This window comes from Lissotriton helveticus, chromosome 5_1, assembly GCF_964261635.1.
Source record: "Lissotriton helveticus chromosome 5_1, aLisHel1.1, whole genome shotgun sequence".
Lineage (NCBI taxonomy): Eukaryota > Metazoa > Chordata > Amphibia > Caudata > Salamandridae > Lissotriton > Lissotriton helveticus.
In genome coordinates this window covers 305,760,584-305,780,697 of record NC_136065.1, presented here as the reverse complement: position 1 = coordinate 305,780,697, position 20,114 = coordinate 305,760,584, and the positions used below count along the sequence as shown (strand labels likewise).

The window sequence follows — 20,114 nt, the reverse complement described above, 5'->3', positions numbered from 1 at the left end:
AACAGTAGTGAAAGCACTGGATAGCGTAGGGGTAAAAATTACTATTCCCACTCCAGTGAGTGCAACAGTAGGAAAAGCGCTGGATAGCGTAGGGGTAAAAAATACTATTCCCACTCCAGTGAGTGCAACAGTAGGGAAAGCACTGGATAGCACAGGGGTAAAAATTACTGTTCCCACTCTAGTGAGTGCAACATTAGGGAAAGCGCTTGTTACTATTCCCACTCCAGTGAGTGCAACAGTAGGGAAAGCGTTGGATAGTGTAGGGGTAAAAATTAATATTACCACTCCAGTGAGTGCAACAGTAGGGAAAGTGCTGCATCCCACAACAATAAAAATCAAAAACAGCAACATTTTTATTAAATTTAATTTCTAATATTAACATATTTTATATAAAATTAATATTACCGCTCCAGTGAGTGCAACAGTAGGGAAAGTGCTGGATCCCACAACAATAAAAATCAAAAACATCAACATTTTTATTAAATTTAATTTCCAATATTAACATATTTTATATAAAATTAAATATATTATTATTAACAAAGATAATAAAAGTCATTCATTACACATTAATTAATGCTATAATATCCATAACACACACCTGAAACTAATTACACAATTACAATTAATAAGTATTAATTAATTAATGGAAATTAATTGATAAATATTTAATAATTAATCAATACAAAATTAATTACTTACCACCCTTCACACCTTGTACACATAAAAACACCACAACACACACCTAAAACTAATTAAACAATGAACATAATGAATTATTAATTGATTAATTGAAATTAATTGACAATTAATTATTAAACTATTATTAATTAATCAATTAACAAATTAATCAATACGGGGAGAGGAGTTGGCTTAACGGCTAGGGCGCTCGACCTCGGACCTGGGGATCTGGGTTCGAGTCTCGGTAACGACGCCAAAAACCTCCTGTGATTCTGGGCAAATCACTTAATCTCCCCGTGCCTAAAATGAATGTGTGTCCGTCCTAATGTAACGTAACTGGTGCTATGTAAAGCGCTCTGATACCTGATACCTGATTCGGTTCGGGTCAAGTTCGCGCTATATAAAACTCTTCAAAAAAAAAAAAAATTATTCAGTACATTTTATATAATTAAATTACTTCAACCCTATTCCCCTATAAACCCACAACCCGTTACGGAACTAAAAACGCAAAATTCAATTTAAAAAAAAATATTAACTACTATAAATTATAATTTAAATCTATATAATGAAATTACTTCCCACCCTATTCCCCTATAAACCCGCAACCCGCTACGGAACTAAAAACACAAAATTAAACTTAAAATAAATGAATAACTACTAACATTTTAAAACATATAATAAAATAACAAACAATTCTCATTAAACACACTAAAATACATACAATTATTAATAATTCGATATTTTTGTCAACTATATTTTTGTAAATGATATTTAAGACGTCGATGTTTTTGAAATCGATATTACTTACCTGTCAGTCGATATTCTTTCCCACGATATTTATGTTGTCGATATTTCTTCCCCACGATATTTTTGCAGCGATATATATGTCCCCGATATTTATACGTCGATATTCCTGCTCTGCACTGTTGAAATCCACTCGTAGATACCAGAAATCGTTCACCTCAGATAGAATTCTCCCGCCCTTTTACTGCAAACTCCAATAATGAGTAGCTCTCAGGATGCACCAACAGCAAACCAGAGGGAAATTTGATGTCCAGCAAGATCCATAAGCTTAACTCTTGCACTAGGTCCTCAACACTGTCAAATGAACAACAGGATACTAAATACGCTTCCCTATTGAGCAGTGGTTCACTGAGTTCCTTTTTGGGAGCAGCAAATGCTGTATCATATGGGATTACTGATACGTTTATTTGGCCCAAAGGCAAAAACCTGAAATCTTGCAATGGCGGTGCGGTAAAGAGGTCTGTTTTCCTCCCTAGCTCACACTCCTTCTGTATAGTCTCATCAGATCTCTGGTATGTTACTGATTTCATACTAATGGTCCGCAAATGGTTCTCTTGACCCAGGTATGGGATAACGAATCCCTTTAGTGAAATCCTCTTTTCTGGAGTTAGTGCTCTGCCTAGCCCCGAGATCCCTACAGGGGTCTGCGGTCTGTTTCTACTTCCAGTAAACCCCTCCACCATGTCACTTCTTCTTGGCATGTGTGTATCCTGGTTCTTAACTTCCACTGTGGAAGCAAAGTCCTTGCCTCCATATTGGTTGTACCAATAATACTTGTCTCCTTGTCTATGAATATGCTTCAATTCTTGGGTTCCCTCTTCCACACCAGTTACACTAATGAAAATACAGCTGTTTCTGGACTTGCAGTACCTGGAATTCCCAATTCCTTTCGTGCCATGCCCCCTCAACGGAGGGGCCAAACCGAAAGATCTCGCTAGGTGGCCTATCCCTGGCAGTAACTCATGATATCCATGGTTACCTCTGCTTGTGCATCCTAAATTCCTGATCATAATAGCACCAGCTGTCTTCTCTGTGACTCTCATGGAGTTTCTGAATCTTCAGCGTTTAGGAGACAGTGCCTCTGCCAGCACATATGAGTCCATGATAGATACCAAGTCCACTGGGCCATTTGTTTATGGGCCTTGTTGGCTTGTGCCTTTGGAGCAGGGCTTTGTTTGTAAAAGAATGAGTGCTGGTGCCCTTAGCTCTGCTTAGAAGTCCACGGCCAGTGCTATTAAATGACGGGCAGCCCAATACCAATGCTGCATAGCCTTGAATCCACCTCATGCCTCTTTAATCCACTATCAGGCACTCAAGCTCTTTTATCTCACTTCTGCAAGTTCCTACTGTCTCCCCTTGTTATGGCTTTTCCATCTTTCTCGCCCTCCTCCTTTCCCATGTATGTATTTTCTCTCACTTGCTCTCAGTAAATGACTGGTGGGCTCCACCGGCAACCACCGGCTCAAATTAAGTACTGTTTAGGAGTTTATTCTATTGATCCACTCAGGTCTTCCCTGCCTGAGGGTAAATCGTCAGCCATGTCACACCAGGCAGTAAGTCAAACATGGAATAATATTCTAGTGGCACCAGTTTTCCCTCAGTTCATTAGAAACATTCTCCGATGGTTTAACTATGCTCACCACGCCCTCCTTCTATGTGGGTACCCCCTTTTGTACCAAGTACTCTGAAACCAAGTCTCTCCATGCATCACCCTGCAAAACCTCTGTGTATATAAAGCCCCCACCTAAGCCCACCTCCCGATTACAAACGACTATATTTTCAAGACCTAAGGATTTGCTCTCCATAAGGTTTGGCACCAGCAGGGTGGACCTCGTACACTTTGAGATCTCCCAGCACCCCCACACCACACCACTCCCACAGAGCTGTCCTCATCGTTGGCGAGGTGGTGATGCCTGTGGCTGGAAAAGGAATGCAAAATTAAAGAGGGTGTGGCTATGGTCTTTTCAGCACTACTAACATTTCAACTGCAGTTATGGAAATGGGTGTCCTGCCCCTACCAACTACCATTCTGCTGGGGTGTTTCGGATTAGAGGATATGGCTGAATTGCCAGTGCCACCCACCCAGTTAATTTCCAGGGAAAAACCCTGAAGTGATGGAGGCGCGTAGAACAGAACCAGTAAAATGTTGTACTGGCATAGAAGTCAAAGGATAGATACAGGTACAAGACGCCCAGAAGATTGCTTCAACTGCTAACCATCCCAGAGCATTACGCTCGAGCATCCTCCTCTAGAATATTGCATTCGCCAATTAAAAGGACACTTACAATGTATGGTCATAGAATGCCCTGACCACCAATAATAGGTCAGAATATAAACACTGAACAATGACATAACCACAAGACTGTACCACATGCCCCTCTCTATAAGGCCACAAACTGTGCAGTAATTACAAGTAATTACGTTAGAGAGAATTACACCAGTTATGCCCACCCCTAATTTACACCCCGACAGTGTATGCAGTTGTCCTGTTTTCCTGAGCAGAAAAAAATTGGACAGTCTCTCCACCTGGAATGAAAGATCCTCCTTCTCCAGATCTTGTCTTTACCTCACCTGCACTTTTCATTATTAAAAACATAGAGGATAAGACAAGGGCCGATAGGGCTCCTATCCTCACCATGTTTGATATAGATGACCATAGAAGTTATTCCCTTGGGCTTGACGGAGCTAAGGTGCTGAACTGACACACATTAACAGTCGACAATGGTTATTGTTGAAGTTGAAGCAGTGGCTGACATTGTACCATTGTTTCCTATGGTTGAGGTAGCCACTCTTATTGTTACAAACTGTTTTTTCAATATCGCGGCTGGGAGGGCACTCAAAACCATCTTTGAGACTGCTTGGCTCTCCCTACAGTCAGCTATGGGGATCAGTTTGACAAGCGCCACCGTAATAGGATTCACCAATCAGATCTCGTCCCCAGGTGACTACTGAGAGACTTCGTAGCATATTTCATCATGGGGGAGGGGTTATTAGAGAATTTTTTTTTTTTTTGCAGAGTTTTATATACCGCGAACTAGACCCGAACCGAATCAGGTATCAGAGCGCTTTACATAGCACCAGTTACGTTACATGAGGACTTTCATTTTTTTTTAGGCACGGGGAGATTAAGTGATTTGCCCAGAATCACAGGAGGTTTTTGGCGTCGTTACCGAGACTCGAACCCAGATCCCCAGGTCCGAGGTCGAGCGCCTTAGCCGTTAGGCCAACCCCTCTCCCCAGTAAATCTCATTAATCTACCAGGTTGATCCTAGAGGAGAAGCTGGTGTATATTTTCATATCCAAAGTTTTCTCATATTCACTACCCTGGTCCTATTTTGAATGGGCCTTTCTTGTATTCACAAACCTGGCCATATCTTAAAGGTGACTTCTCTCATATTCCCTAACCTGGCCTTATCACTCAAACGCCTAGCTTGTATTCACTAACCTGGTACTTCAGAGGGGCCGCCCATATTTTCATTTATCCTGCCTCATGTTGGAATTTAGACAAAATATTGAGTTAAAAATAATGTGTGGATAAAATATTGCGTCAATAACATCAGAGACAAAAATATCGTAAAGGTAAGTTTCAAAGGGAAAGCAAAGTTTTACTATACATAAGTCCACATATAATTGGTTCCTTAAAAATAGATATATATCTCCAAGGCACGTAGTTGTGGAGTTAAGAATAGTAAATCTATACTTATTTGCACTTACCTTCTCAATATTTTTGTCCACGATATTTTTGACACAATATTCTGTACACACAATATTTTTGTTATCGATATTCTGTCAGACAACCCTCGTGTCGCCTCATCTCTCAGGAGTGTCTGTTGTGGTCATTAACTTTGTTTCATCTCCCAGGAGCCAGTCTTGTAATCACTAGCCTGGCTTCGTCTCAGAAGGGACTTGCCAGTATTCAATAACCTGTTTTTTTCTCCCGGCAGCCTCTCACATGATCTCTCATATTCACTCACCTAGACACGCATCCCAGGGCCACTCATACTAATATAGTCTCAGCACTCAGAGTCCTCTCTTGCATTCAGTAACCTGGCAGGCATCACTAGCCAGGACTCACAAAGTCAGAGACAGAAGGGTTATATTTGTGAGAGCATGTTGTATTATATATTGTACGCATTTACTGAAATATTACTAACTTGATGATTTTAATATTTTTATATTTCATGACGTAACTATATTTTTAATATTTTAATCGCTTTAATTAACTGAACAATACATTTTCTTTGAAGAAGTCACTAACCTGGTCTTTTCTCAGAGTGGTCTCTCTTGTAATGACTAACCTGGTGTCATCTGCGGGAGGCCGCTCACAGATTTACTGATCTGGTCTCATCAGTGAGGGCCTTCTCTTCTTTTCACTGACCTGGCCTCAGTTCTGAGGTGCTGCTCTTGAGTTCACTAATCTGCCCTCATCTCCCGGAGGCCTTACATGCATTCCCTGGGCAGGAGCTACTTCAGGATTCCCTATCCTGGCCTCATCTCACAGGAACTTAGGGCCTGATTATGATGGCGGTGGGCCTGCAACCGTCAGCCTGTTGGTGTTGGTCCCACCACTATTGGAGCATGGAGGTCCGCCTGCCACATTACAATGTGACCGACTCCCAGGCATCCGATGGGCTCAAGGAGCCAGTCGGTGCGTCGGAAGGACTTGAATCCCTACAACAGTGGCAGTGCCTGCTCATGCACCGCTGTAGGGTTTACAGTGTCCCTTTCCGCCGGCCGTTTCATGGCGGTTAACCCGCCATGAAAAGGCAGGTGGAAAGAGACTATGGGTGCCTCTAGCGGGCCCCGCTTCCCTCCATGCTCTCAGCCTGGAGGGCCACAGTGTGGCAGGCTCTCACCGCATGGTGCCTGCCACTTAGTGCAGGGATATGCAAACTGTGTATTTTTTGTGCTGCGACATGTGCTTGCAGCCCGCAACACACACCGCAAAACATACACACTGCGACTGCCTCCATGGCGGTCGCATCGTAATCCCTGTGGCGGGACCGCGGACAGCTAGTCGGGTGGTCCTATTCCCGACAGGATGGCGGTCGGACAAAAGTCGGACCGCCATCATAATCAGGCCCTTAGTCTCATCTCCGAGGGACCCCTGTTGCATTCACTAGAGTGGTATCATCTCCAAGGTGTCTCTATTGTATTCATTAATGTGGTCTCATTGCTGAAGGGCCTCACGTGTGTTCACTAACCTGGCTTTATTTTCCAGGGGAAACTCTTGGATTTGCTAATCTAGTATCATCAGCCAGTGTGCACTGTCACAAAACTGGTCTCAGGTCTTATGGTGCTTCGTTAGGATTTACTAACCTGTTCTCATCTCCTGAGGACCTCCATTGTTTTTATTAACCTGGTCTTATGTCTCACTCTAGGATTCAATAAACTGCCCATATCTCCTATGGACCTCTATAGGATTCACTAACCTGCTCTCATCATCCTGGGGCCTCTAAAAAGTATTCACTAACTTGTTCTGTGTCCACAGCTTCACATCGTCCATTTTAACTCGGACCTGTATGGGGATGTCAGCGAGGCGAAAGACAAGGAAAAGGGCCTGGCTGTGCTGGCGTTCCTCTATGTGGTATGTGGGAAGGAGGGGTAATACATAAGAGTGAACATTCTCATATACCCTTCTCCATGGCACCATATTCACCTCGATTACCTGTGTCCTGCATACCTCTTTTACCCTCATCTCTCACTTGGTTTACTTTACGTGTCACATTTTGTTACCTCTATCCTGCAACTCAAATACCTGTATCCCTCAAACTTCGTTTACCTGTCTCCTTACCTCTTAGAGCCCTCACTCCTAGTTCACATTTACTGCTCACACCTGATTCTCCTGAACCCCACAAACACCTCTTGCTCCTGTACTCATCACATCTCGATAACCGATCCCTCTTGCATCTCATTCACCACTACCCCTCACATGTTTTACCTATATCCATCGCAGCTCAGTCACCATTCACTAGTCTCCTTCACAACCAAATTGTATCCATCCCACCGCATTTACCTATAACTTTCACACCTTGTTCACCTGTAATTTGTGTCCCTCACATCTAGCTGACTTGCCTCACACTCATTATTGACCTGTATCCTTCACACATTTTACCTACAATCCTCACTCCTCATTCACTTATATCCTGTATACTGTATCCGCCTCTACCTCTAACATATCTTGACCAATTTTCGGCAGATATTTTTTGCCTGCATTCCTCACACCCCTCTCATTTATCAAACACATCCCCTTCGGCTAAGTTAGGAAAGTGCCTTTTTGACATGGTCACCCCCCACTTTTTGCTTGGTGCATAATGTGATTTGGAATGTAGGTGCACTGGAACCCTGCCAACCAGGTTCTCAGTGCCAGATCTCTTTCCTAAAACTGCACCACGATTGGCATAACTTCAGCAACCCCTGTAAGTTCCTAGTAAATGGTACCCCTGACACCTAGGGCATTGGTACTGAAGAGGGCTGAGGCACAAATGATGCTACCCTAGGGACCTCTTACCAAGACCATGCAAACTGCCATTGCAGGCTGCGTGTCTCGATGTGGAGAAAACAGAAGAGTTGACATGACACACTGCCCTGTGTGCAATGCCTACAGACACGGCATGAGGTACAGGTAAGTCACCCTACTTCAGGCGGAGTGCACTATATGCCATGTTTGGGCATATCTGTATGAACTGATATGTCCCTACAATGTCTAAGTCCATTCTTGGATATTGTAAGTGCACAGGGAAGCCATAGAGAGTGAGTGCATGGGCTGGATACTTGTCATTATGAGGTTCCTAGCTTTATGACGGCTTCAATGTCTCCTAAGGTGTTTGATAACAAACATCTCGTATTAATAAATCCTCACTGCTGCCAGTGTTGGATTTAATAATAAATACACACAGAGGACCCATTTAGAGGATCCCCTGAAAACCTACCAAACACTGGTCTGGTCACTGACTAATCTTAGCTAGCCTGTCACCACCAGACATATTTCTGACCTCATGGGGTGAGGGTCAGCTCTCGCTGAGGCCAGGAACAAAGCCTGCTCTGGGCGTAGGTGCTTCACACCTCCTCCAGGCTGGAATGGCATTCCAAGGCGGGAAGCTTTGAAGGCGATGCCGCCTTTGAAGTGTAAGCCAGGCATCTCCAAATAGTGGAGGATACCAACTCCCCTGTCCTGCTCCACATCTGGTGGGAGGACAGTTGAGAAAATTAGTTAGAGAAGGAAGTGTGCCCACATTCAGCCAGCACCACCCCTAAGGTGGGGCCGGTGATGTGGACACTACTTTTCCAATTCCTCCATCTTGGGATGGCAGGAATTAGCCTATCGGGGCTAGGGTAGTGTCCCTTCCCACAGGAAGTGGTCACTTAGATGGTGTAGAAACCCTAAAGGTAGGTAGCCCATTGGCTACCACCTGTCTCCCCTTTAACACCCCTAAATGTAGTATTTAGGTGGCATTCCTAGAACTTGCAATTTAAATTTGATGGACACAAAGAATATACGGACACAGAAGAGCTGCTGACCCGAGAACTGAAGCCCGGCTGCAGAATTTTGGCTCTAAACTCTGCCTTCCGCCTTAAGGACACGTCAATCGTGGTGTGCTGTCTCATCCAAACTGCGAGGCCTCTAGAATACTGGAGCTCCTCCAGCCTTCTACAAATTGCCAAAGAACTCCCTTGGAGGAGAGGTACTGCTCCCCTCGGACTGCAGGCACTGAACCCGCGAAGTCCGGTGTGTCGACTTGCTTCTCCCCGGCAACCTCTTAGTAGTATCCAAACGAAAAGTGGTACACCAGCTCCAGAGGATCTGATCTGTCTCCTAATCAAGTGTGAAGACACCAGGATCTACCGGAGCCATGCTGCACCAATACCTGGGGTACTTGACCCCTTGCAGCATACAGTGACACGAAGAGTCCACTCGAGACACCAACAACCAAGAAAGCAAGCACCTGTCAAGGCACTATGTGAGTGACCCAACTGTCCCGAAATTGCCTCTCCAAGCTGCCTGCACCTGATTGTGAGGACATCTTTATGCACGTCGCCCGCCTGACCAATATGCTCTGCACCCGGCCCGATCAGGCTTGGTAATGGCGATTCAGTGGTTCTTCCGTGGTCCTGAGGTCCTTGCTGCCTGCTCTCTTTTGTGGGACCACTCAGGCTTACCTTTAGGTCCTCTTGTGCTGTGTGTGTTTTCAGGAGACCCCTTCTTTATAGAGTGTCAGCTACCAAAGACCTCCGCACCCTCCTCCCACCGAATTTGGAACGCTCCCTAGAATCCGCTGGTGGAACATTGGACCTGGCTGTGCTACTTACCTAAATCCAGAAGGTGACCCTTGAGATCCAACTGTGTGATTTTGTATGAGTTTTCTTCTTTCTTCCCATTGACTTCAATGGTGCGTAATTGCTCACAAAAGTGAATGATTTTGTGAACTTTGAAAATTCATACCTTAAAAAGTATTTACTGTTGAACAAAGTTCTTGGTCTTTAAAATTATATACAAATCAATGTTAGTTTTGTAAATTGATCTCAGATTCATTCTTGTGTGTGTCTCATTTATTGCACATATGAGTTCAATAAATGCTTAGCACTAACCTCTGATAAGCCTAACTGCTCGCCCACCCTACCACACATAAAGCTTTAATATTATATAGTTTTACCTCTGTATACCAATCTGGATCTCACTGGACTCTCTGCACAGTGTACTTTGTGCACTATATAAAGAGCCAGCGTCCTACATTACTTAAAAGTGTAAATGTAAATGACCCATGTAAATTTACTTACAAGTGTAAGATACCTTTGTGAATGGCTGTGAATCTCTTTAAACATGCCTTGAAGCTTGTGCGCAACTCTTTTCTTCTACAAAGCCACTTTATGATATCCTGTTTCACACTGTACTATTTTAATAACTTTAAATGTATCCTTTGCTGTATATTGATAAATATGTGAAAACTTTTTCCAATAACATGATTTATTGGTGCAGAACATGTTTAAAACATGGCATAAATATATATTGCACGACAGTAAAAATAAATGTAGTCCAGTAACACGTTACTGAGAGCAACTGTGCTAATAAACACACATTCGCAGATTTCTTACTACAGTACAAAGGTCAAATGAAAGTGTATTACTATAGTACAGTGAACATGACATGAGAAAAACACTTTCCATTGCATTACAGATTGCTATTACTACAGAAAAAAACTGTCCTAACAGCCAGAAGGTCTCTTCAATATGATTTACCTTACTGCACACATTTCACCCGTTGAAGCCTGTATTTAGTTAAATGTTTTTGTTTAAAGAAATACACATGAAAAAATATCAAGGCATAAACTGATATGCTGAGTGTAATAGGCTACTCACTACCATTAATAAGGGGGTAAAGGGGTATCATGACCACTCAATGCTTTGCCCCCAAACAGTTGCTATAATTAGCACATCATGCTCCACACTCCATATCTATCTATCTATCTATCTATCTATCTATCTATCTATCTATCTATCTATCTATCTATCTATCTATCTATCTATCTATCTATCTATCTATCTATCTATCTATCTGTCTGTCTGTCTGTCTGTCTGTCTGTCTGTCTGTCTATCAATCTATCTATCTATCTATCTATCTATCTATCTATCTATCTATCTGTCTGTCTGTCTGTCTGTCTGTCTGTCTGTCTGTCTGTCTGTCTGTCTGTCTGTCTGTCTGTCTGTCTGTCTGTCTATCAATCTATCTATCTATCTATCTATCTCTCTATCTATCTCTCTATCTATCTATATCTCTATTTATATATATCTATATATTCACAGAACAAAACAAAGGTTAAGATCACGTAATAGTTAGGTCTGATAAATAGATCTGTTTTTGGGGTTTTTTTAACTTAGAAATTCACTGAATAAACCAAAGCTTAAAGTAACGTTATAGTTTGGTGAATATGTCAGTGATAACATTAATGTTTTGAACTAAAAAAAAAAAAACAGGAATTCACCAGTTATAGTCAGGGCCACTGGAATTATGTGATTGCGTGACCGTGGCGATTTTCCGATAACTATAAATTTGCTGCATTTGCCACTGAATCCATCATCTGCCAAACAACCTGCTTATTAAAAAAAAATAGTTTCTAGCTGAAATGGTTCAAAAGTTACTAGAAATGCAGCGGCACGTGTTGCTGTGAGGTTGGAAGGTCCTTTGCAAAGCTGGACTGCTCACATTGTTTTTGCATATTACTATATTTGGATGTTAAACTAGTACTAATGAGGTGCTGCCAATGCCCAGCAAGCGTTACCAAGTTTAAAAAAGACCAAATAATGAAGTTATACTGTTACGAAATGTGCCACCTAATTCGGCTTTTCTTTCTGCAAAATGTACTCAATGTGACGCATAATTTGGCCCTCTCCTGCCGCATAATTCCAGTGGCCCTCATTATAGTTAGCAGAGCTAACTATAACTTGCTTCTCTTCCATGCACAGCTTATGACCTTACATATTACATCACTCATGACATGTTCTATGATATAATTTATGATATCACTGATGAAATCTCAAATTACATCATTGATGACATCACTGATGCATTCATCCAAGGAGTCTGTTAGTTTGTTTTATAGTTTACATAGTGGCGGGTAACTACTATTGTACTTTCTACCTCATTTTGTACAGTCTGTGTCCAGGTAATGGGTGTACATGTTTACAAAATGCATGTGCTCCTAATAAATAATAGCTGTGTAGAAGTATTGAACATGTTATAAATTTGTGCATTGTAGAGTAACCGTGTGTGCAGGGGACAGTTGATGATTTCTGTTCAGCATGTTCTACATATTTCTTTGGTTCCGCAGAAAACTTTTGCAGCAGTGCATAAATTCAAGGTGCTACATACTAAATATTGTAGACAGCCTTGAGTTACTAGATAGAAATGTCTCAACATGACAATTTCTATGTAACATAGAAGACTGTGTGCATAAGGTATTAACCTATCTATATGTGGTTATTTTGCTTCAGAAGATGGGCTATAAGTTTTCAGCACAGTGCAAAGGCTGCAGGTAGTTTGATCTTTAGCTCCTTCAGACCTTGGTAACTTTAAGTGAATTGTGTCTTTTTTGCCAGCTGTTGCATAGACTGTATACTATTCTTAGTAGATACTTTTAATACTCTGTGGTGTATTTCTCATGAGAGTTTCACTGTCTGCAAACATGTGGTACAGAGTAAACTCTCTCCATGGAGTGAACACTGCTTACAATACCCACTGTCCGACTCATATCAACTTTATTTCACAATGTTGGTTCGGTGAATGTCAGGGGCTTGATACGAATAAAAGCTGTCCACAGAAGGACATTCATTTTGGAGCAGACTTTGAGTATTTTGAGGATCTTGGCTTTCTCTGAACAGTTGTATACATATTGAACACCATGTGTAATGAGGGATTTCCATATATCTGTGGTTGATTATTAATGTGAACTAGGCTATCCGTGACGTGTATAGTATATGGGTCAATGTTGTACATAGCACATGCTTGCTACACCTAACGGAGTTGTATCTGTGATGGCATTAATGATGGTTCATATTATTCTGAGCTGTTTGCAGTTACTTTCATAGCTCTAATGCCATACCTGTTTATAGAGGAATGTGTGCAAAAGAAGTTTGGATGATGTCATCAGTGATGTCATCAATTATGTCATAGAACATGTTACGAGTGATGTAATATGTGAGGTCATAAGCAGTGCATGGTCGGCGCGCAAGTTATAACTGGGAAATTTCTGTTTTTCTTTTAGTTCAAAAGGCTAATTTTATCTTTTACATATTGACCTAACTATAACATTACTTTAACCTTTGTTTTTTCCAGTGAATGTCTAAAGTTTTTTTTAAAAAAAATATAAACCGATTGTTCTATTTATTAGACCTAACTATAATGTTACTTTAACCTTTGTTTTTTTCAGTGAAATTCTAGAGTTTTATAAAAAATTACTAGAGTAATTTTTTATCACAATACATAAAGACAACCCTGCCGCTGCGCACAGCTTTTGGTTGTGCGTGGCGGAGGAATGGTCACAGGGTCTGGCCTGCGACCATGCCTTGTGGCTACCCCTTCTCCCCCCACAGGCAGACAACCTCACATTTCGCATGGCCTTTCGTCGCACACAGCATGGGGTTGGCTGCAGGACCTGGGTGCAACTCCCCACAGGGCAGCCATTTGGAGCCAACCAATCCCATGCCGTGCACAACCTTTTGTCGTGCATGGCATAGGGTTAGCCGCAGGGCTTGTCTTTCAGCCAGCCCATATTTCCAAGTTCCCGCAGGCAGCCAACTAAACGCTGCACACAGCCTTTGGCTGTGCATAGTGGCATGTTGAGCAAAGGGCTGTGCATGCAGCCATGCCCTGTGGCCAAAACCCCAGCAGGCTACTAACCCCATACCACACACAGCCTTTGGCGTGCGCAGCATAGGATTGGCCTTTGGGCCACGAGGACCTCTTCCCCTGAGGCAAGACATATATATTAAGGGAAAGGGGCATGCAGCCCCTTCCCTGACCCTTGATTGGCCCGGGTACCCGATCCCCAGAAACAGTTCCAATAAAAAGGGAAGGGGGGCTGCGCGGCCCCCCTCCCCAAGCCTTCTTGGGTCCCCAGTAACACCAGCCTCTGGGGCTAAAATATAAGGGAAGTGGAAGCTTGCCTCATCCCCTCCTCACTGAGCCTTATTATGCCCCAGGGATCCTATTTGGCGGGCCCTTATAAATAAAAAAGTAGAGGGACACTGTGTGGCCCCCCTCCCAGAAACTCATTAAGCCCTGGGGGTCCCATCATCCCAGGGCCACATTTTGTTTTAAAGGGGAGGCCCCTCCCCAAGCCTCATTAGTCCTTGGGGACCCCATTCCCAGGGCCTTAAGTATTGTAAAGGGAAGGGGGCTACATGGAAATCCTGTCTTCCAGGCCCCAAAGGGGAGGGGGGCCGCATGACCCCCTCCCTGAATCTGATTAGGCCCTGGGGACCCCATCCCCTAGAGCCTTAAGTATTTTAAAAGGGAGGGGGGTTGTGTGGCCGTGGCCCCTTTCCCGAGGCTCATTAGGCCTACTCCATCCCCCAAGGCCTTAACTATTTTAAAGGGCCCCTCCCTTCCCAAACCTCGTTAGACCCTAAGTACCATATCCCATAGGGTTCTTTTTTAAGGGGAGGGGCCACATGGCACCCCCCTACCCCCAAGTCTATTCTGTCCCCTGGAACCGCATTCCCCGGGCCTGTGTTTAATATAGGTGGGTGCCCTAATGCCCATCCAGGACACCCACCGTACACAATGTTGGGGGCAGTGGGGAAGCCCCACGCCCCCGTTGGCCCAGCCAGCTCCCCGTATTCTGTGGGAGCTGGCATTTGTTCGCCCACAGGAAGCAGCTATTGATGCTGACTTGTCTGAGCTGGAGCAATCTCTTGATCTGTCGCCCTGCCCGCATCAGTGCGGGCAGGGAAATCGATCAAAAGTCTGCTCCCAGCCGGTGTGAGCATTTTCAAAGATCCCGCCTGCTTGGAGCAAACTTTTGTGTTTGGTTCCATTTCGCGGGAGTCTTGAAAATGCCCCTGCCATGGGTGAGCAAACACAGGTTTCTCTGCCTGCTCTGGTGCAGGCAGGGCAAATGCTGTGTCCCGAGGGTGGGCTCCCTGGGACACAGCAAGTGAGCCTGCCCCAGGGGATCAGATCTCCGGCCCCATTAATGACTCTGGGAGAGGGCCACGTGGCCCCCTCTTCCTTTTTGTAAAGTTAGAGGCGTACAGGATGGGGCTACCCAGGACTTTTCACACCCTCTCCCCTTTTTTGTCCCGGGGGGTGGGCTCCCCGGGGCCTATAATGGCTCGGGCAGGGGTGCCCAGTTTACCCCTTTCCCTGATTTATTAGATTGGGCACGATGGATGGTGTCTCCGGGCCGAAAGTTGCCTTGGGAGGGGAGGCCCCACCCCCCCAAAAATATAATACTTTTGGGTCCCCAGTTTCGAAAACGGCCTGAGGAGGGGGCTGCACCCCCATCCTCTTATGTAATGCAGCCCTGTGGTTGGGCTCCCAGGGACCTATGTTGACTCTGGGAGGGGCCGCCACACGCCCCCTCCCCTTCAATAACCAATTTGGCCCTGGGGTTGGGCTCCCCAAGGTTCTAAAATTGAACAATGCTGCTCTGGTTGCATTAGGATCGCAGCAAAAATTGCCGATTATGTTTGGATTTTGGCCCCAGATTGGGTCCCTCTTTTTTACTTCAGGAATGGGGACTAAGCCTCTGGGTCCTGTAATGGCTCCCAGCAAAACATTTTACTGATGTTGCTGGCAAGCGCCTGCTCCCGTGTGTCTGACTTCCGCTGGAGCAAGCTGGCCCAAGGTGAAAAAAGCTTCATTTCTAATTGGACGCTCCCGTAGCGTCCCTTGTGCCTCTCGGAGTCCCATCCGTCCAGATGTACAAATATTTTTGACTCTTAAGTTCTAAAAAACTACTGAGTGAATTTGCACCAATTCACAAAAAGCACAATCTGTGGACCAATATCTAGCTGTCTGCCAAATTTGGTGTTATTAGGTTCAGAAGTTTGTGCTGTAGCCCTTCCTAAAGAAGTCTATAGAGGGATTTTGTGTTTTGGGACCACCTTTTTTCTTGGAACCCGCTTGAAGGATCACCCGAACCTTTCCATTGCCAAACTAGTCTAAAGTAGCACCTTTTTAAAATGTTTAGTGGCTATTCGTCAAATGGGGCCAAAGTTACTAGGAACATAAAATGCACTTTTTCTATGGAATAGCTGACCTAACTATAACTACCTAGTCGCGACCACCACTGGGTAATATGTATTTCTTCATTTTGTCACTGAAAAAAAAACAAAGGCTAGAGTGACGTTAAAGTTAGTTGAAAATGTCAGTTTAAAAGTGACATTTTAAACTAAAAATAATCCACTGAAATTCACCAGTTATTGTTATTTCAAGTAACCATAACGCGCACCCCTGCCATGCACAATGTTTTTAGCAATGATGACATTTCAGATGTCATGTGTGATGTTATCAATAGTGTCATAGAACATATCATGAGTGATGTAATATGTGAGGTCATACGCTCCCTTATGCTGCCCCTATATACCTTTTATAAAAAAAAGATTTTTAGGACAAGTTTTTTTTAACTTCCAGGACATGAGAACTGTGTCCCATGTCCTGAAATGTCAGCTGAAATTTGTTTCTGATGACATCACTGATGACATCATCCAGTGAGTGTGTTAGTTTGTTTTTATAGTTTAGATAGTGGCAGGTAAGTGCTATATTACTTCTCTACCTTATTTTATACAGCCTGTATACAGCTAATGGATGTAATTGTTTACAAAACACATGTGCTCCTAATGCAGCATAGGTTGGTAGCGATACTGAACACATTATAAATCTTTGTATTCAGGAGTAACTCTGTGTACAAGTGACAGTTGACTACTTGTGTCCAGTACGTTTCTCACAAGTTTTTGGTTTTGCAGAAAAAGTTTCCAACACCGCAAAAATTCTATGTAGTAGATACGATGTATTGTGAGCAGCCTTGAGTATTTTGACAGAATCGTGTGATCATGACAATTTCTACATAAGACTATACGCACCAGGTACTAACCTATGTTCATGTGCTTGATTTGCATCAGAGAATAATAATAATAATAATACAGCATTTTGTAGAGCGCGAACAGCTACCTCACCAGGAGGTGTCCCGGCGCTAAAAGAACAGGTATGACCATGAGGGCTGGAGTATTAGCACCTAGCGCGGTTGGGTAAAAAGCCAGGTCTTCATCATCTGCTTAAAGCAAAGCTCGGAGGGGGCCTACTGAAGCGCTGGGGGCAGGATGTTCCAGAGTGCCGCCACATTGGCCGAAAAAGTTCGTCCTCCCAACCGAGCCCTCTTTGCTCGTGGAACTACAAGCTGAACACGGCCGTTGGAGCGAAGAGAGCGGGACTGGGTATATCTCGGCAGTCGAGTTTTCAGATAATTTGGGCAGGTGCCATACAATGCTCTATAGGCCAACGTAAGTGCCTTAACTTTAATTCTACTGGCTACTGGTAGCCAGTGAAGTGAGAGAAGGTGCGGAGAGACCGAATGCTTGAAAGGGATTCGCATTAGCAGCCTCGCAGCCGCATTTTGGACCAGTTGCAGCCGCTGAATTAGGTACTTAGGTAAGCCCAGATAGAGGGCGTTAGCATAATCCAGCCTGGATGTCACTGTGGCATGGATTACTGTTTTTTGGGCAGCCCTCTGGTAGGAGTCGCAGAATCTTGCGAAGATTCCTCAGCTTACTCAGACAGCAACCAGCTACTTGCTGGATGTGCGAGGCAAAGGACAGACTGTCATCCCACCGCACCCCCAAATTTTATTGCCGTTTGGCTAGGCGAAGGGGCCTGTCCCATCTCTGCCGGCCACCAAAGTTCTGAGGGTAGCGGGGGGCCTTTGCCAAAAAAGATCACTTCCGTCTTGTTTGCGTTAAGTTTTAATTTGTTTGTGTTCATCCAGCATGCCACATCTTGGAGGCTGCCCTTGAAGCTCGAGAAGGACGCCTCCGACACCTCCGAATACGGAAACACCAATTGGGTGTCATCGGCATATGAGATTGCCTTGACCCCCCAATTGGCGATCAACGTAAAAAGTGGAGCCAGGTATATATTAAATAATAGTGGGCTGAGTGTCGCCCCCTGAGGGACGCCACAGTTGAGGTCCTTGGGTGTGGAAGAAACGGTCCCCAGCACCACCTTCTGTGTTCTCTGAGTCAGATACGACTGTATCCACCCCAGTGCCTGGTCCTGGATGCCTATCTCAGTCAGTCGCATCAGTAGCCTGGCGTGGTCGACCGTATCAAAAGCGGCCGACAGATCCAGGAGCACCAGCATCGCTGAGTCTCCTGAATCCATCGTCCACCTCACTGGCTCTGCAACCTCAATTAGTGCAGTCTCCGTGCTAAAGCCGGGCCTAAAGCCTGATTGCGTCTCATGCAATATCCTGTTTTCTTCAGTGAATTTACTTAGCTGGCGCTGGATTACTTTCTCCAGCATTTTACCCGGCACTGCCAGGAGAGAAATCGGGCGAAGATTACTAAGATCCTTGGGATCCCCATTTGGTTTTTTCTTTAGCGGCAGGAGAGTGGCATGTTTCCATAACTTCAGAAACACCCCGGAGGAGATGGACATATTCCAAATCTGCTGTAATGGGCTATATGTAAAGTTTTCAGCACAAAATAGAGGCAGCAGGTAGTATGACCTTTAGCACATTCAGACCTTGGGTATTTTAAGTGAATAGTCTCTCTTTTGAAAACTTTTGCATGGAGTGAACACTGTTCTTACAAGATACTTTTTAATACTCTATGATGTATTTCTGATGAGAGTTTCACTTCCTGCAGTGTGGTAGAGTAAACACTATTTTCAGTACACACTTTTCTACTTATATCCACTTTAATTCTCACTATAGGTTTGGTGGCTGTGAAGGGTTTGATACAGATAAAGGTTGTCCATAGGAGGGCATTAGTTATGCAACAGAACTTCAGTATAGGAGGAACTTGATTTTCTCTGAACATTTGTATACAGATTTAACACCGTGTTCAGTAGGTTACTCATCTATGTCGGATTGATTGTTAATATGAACTCGGCTACCCATGAAGTGTATGATAAAGGGTCAATGTTGTACATAACACAAGCTTGCTTTGCTTAAGGGGGTTGGATGTATGTGTGATGGCATTAATGAAACTTTATATTACTCTGAGCAATTTGGTACTTACTTCAAACCTCTAACACCATACTCTGTTATAGAGTAATGTGAACAAAAATTGTTTGGATGATGTCATCAGTGATGTCATCAATCATATCATTTGAGATGTCATCAGTGATGTCATAAATGTCATAGAACATGTTATGAGAGATGTAATATGTGAGGCCATAAGCAGTGCATGGTGGGGGAACAAGTTATAGTTAGCTCTGCTAACTATAACTGCAGAATTTCTGTGTTTTTTTAGTTCAAAATATTACGTTGGCACTGAAACTTTTACGTGATTATAACGTCACTTTCACCTTTGATTTTTTTTTGTGTGAATTTCTAGGGTTTAAAAAAAAATCAGATCTTATTATCACACCTAACTATAATGCCACTTTAACCTTTGTTTTTTTCAGTGAATTTCTAAGGTTTTTAATATAAATTTAGACATAATGACAATTCCTAACTACAATGTCACTTTAACTATTGGTTCTTTCAGTGAATTTCTAGTGAGCAAGACACCTTTGCTAGGGGTTGCTTTTATTCATTCCAAATTGGCTTGGGTGGTATTTTAACAGTCTAAAGCTGTAATGCTGTGCCTTAAGTAGTGAGTGCCTTTTCACATTTTTCAGCTAGACGTGGATGGCACTGTGCTAATCCTATGCTTAAAGATTCCGTTAGAAAAACAGGCATTTGAGGTGAGCAGATTCAGAGAATGTGTGGTATTATTGGGTGCTTCATATACAGGAGCTGTTTTTCACCTTAACTTGAGAACTACCCAGAATTCTGCTTCCATCTTCCTTTTTTGTGTAATTTATGCCCGCACTATAATCCTGAAAAGGTAATGTCTTGATATACATTTACACACACATACATATCAGACACCAATAGCGCCTCTGTAGTTATTGAAAGAAGTTTTTCAAT

General features: G+C 43.5%; 1 protein-coding gene across 1 annotated transcript in view; it reads left to right on the top strand.

Annotated features, from left to right (window-relative positions):
* Window positions 1–20,114, top strand: part of CA6 (carbonic anhydrase 6) — a 95,454-nt gene that overhangs the window by 42,027 nt on the left and 33,313 nt on the right. The window contains exon 4 of the mRNA XM_078642308.1: window positions 6,974–7,069. Within this exon, the coding sequence (XP_078498434.1) occupies window positions 6,974–7,069 (96 nt within the window). The remainder of the gene's footprint in view (window positions 1–6,973; window positions 7,070–20,114) is intronic.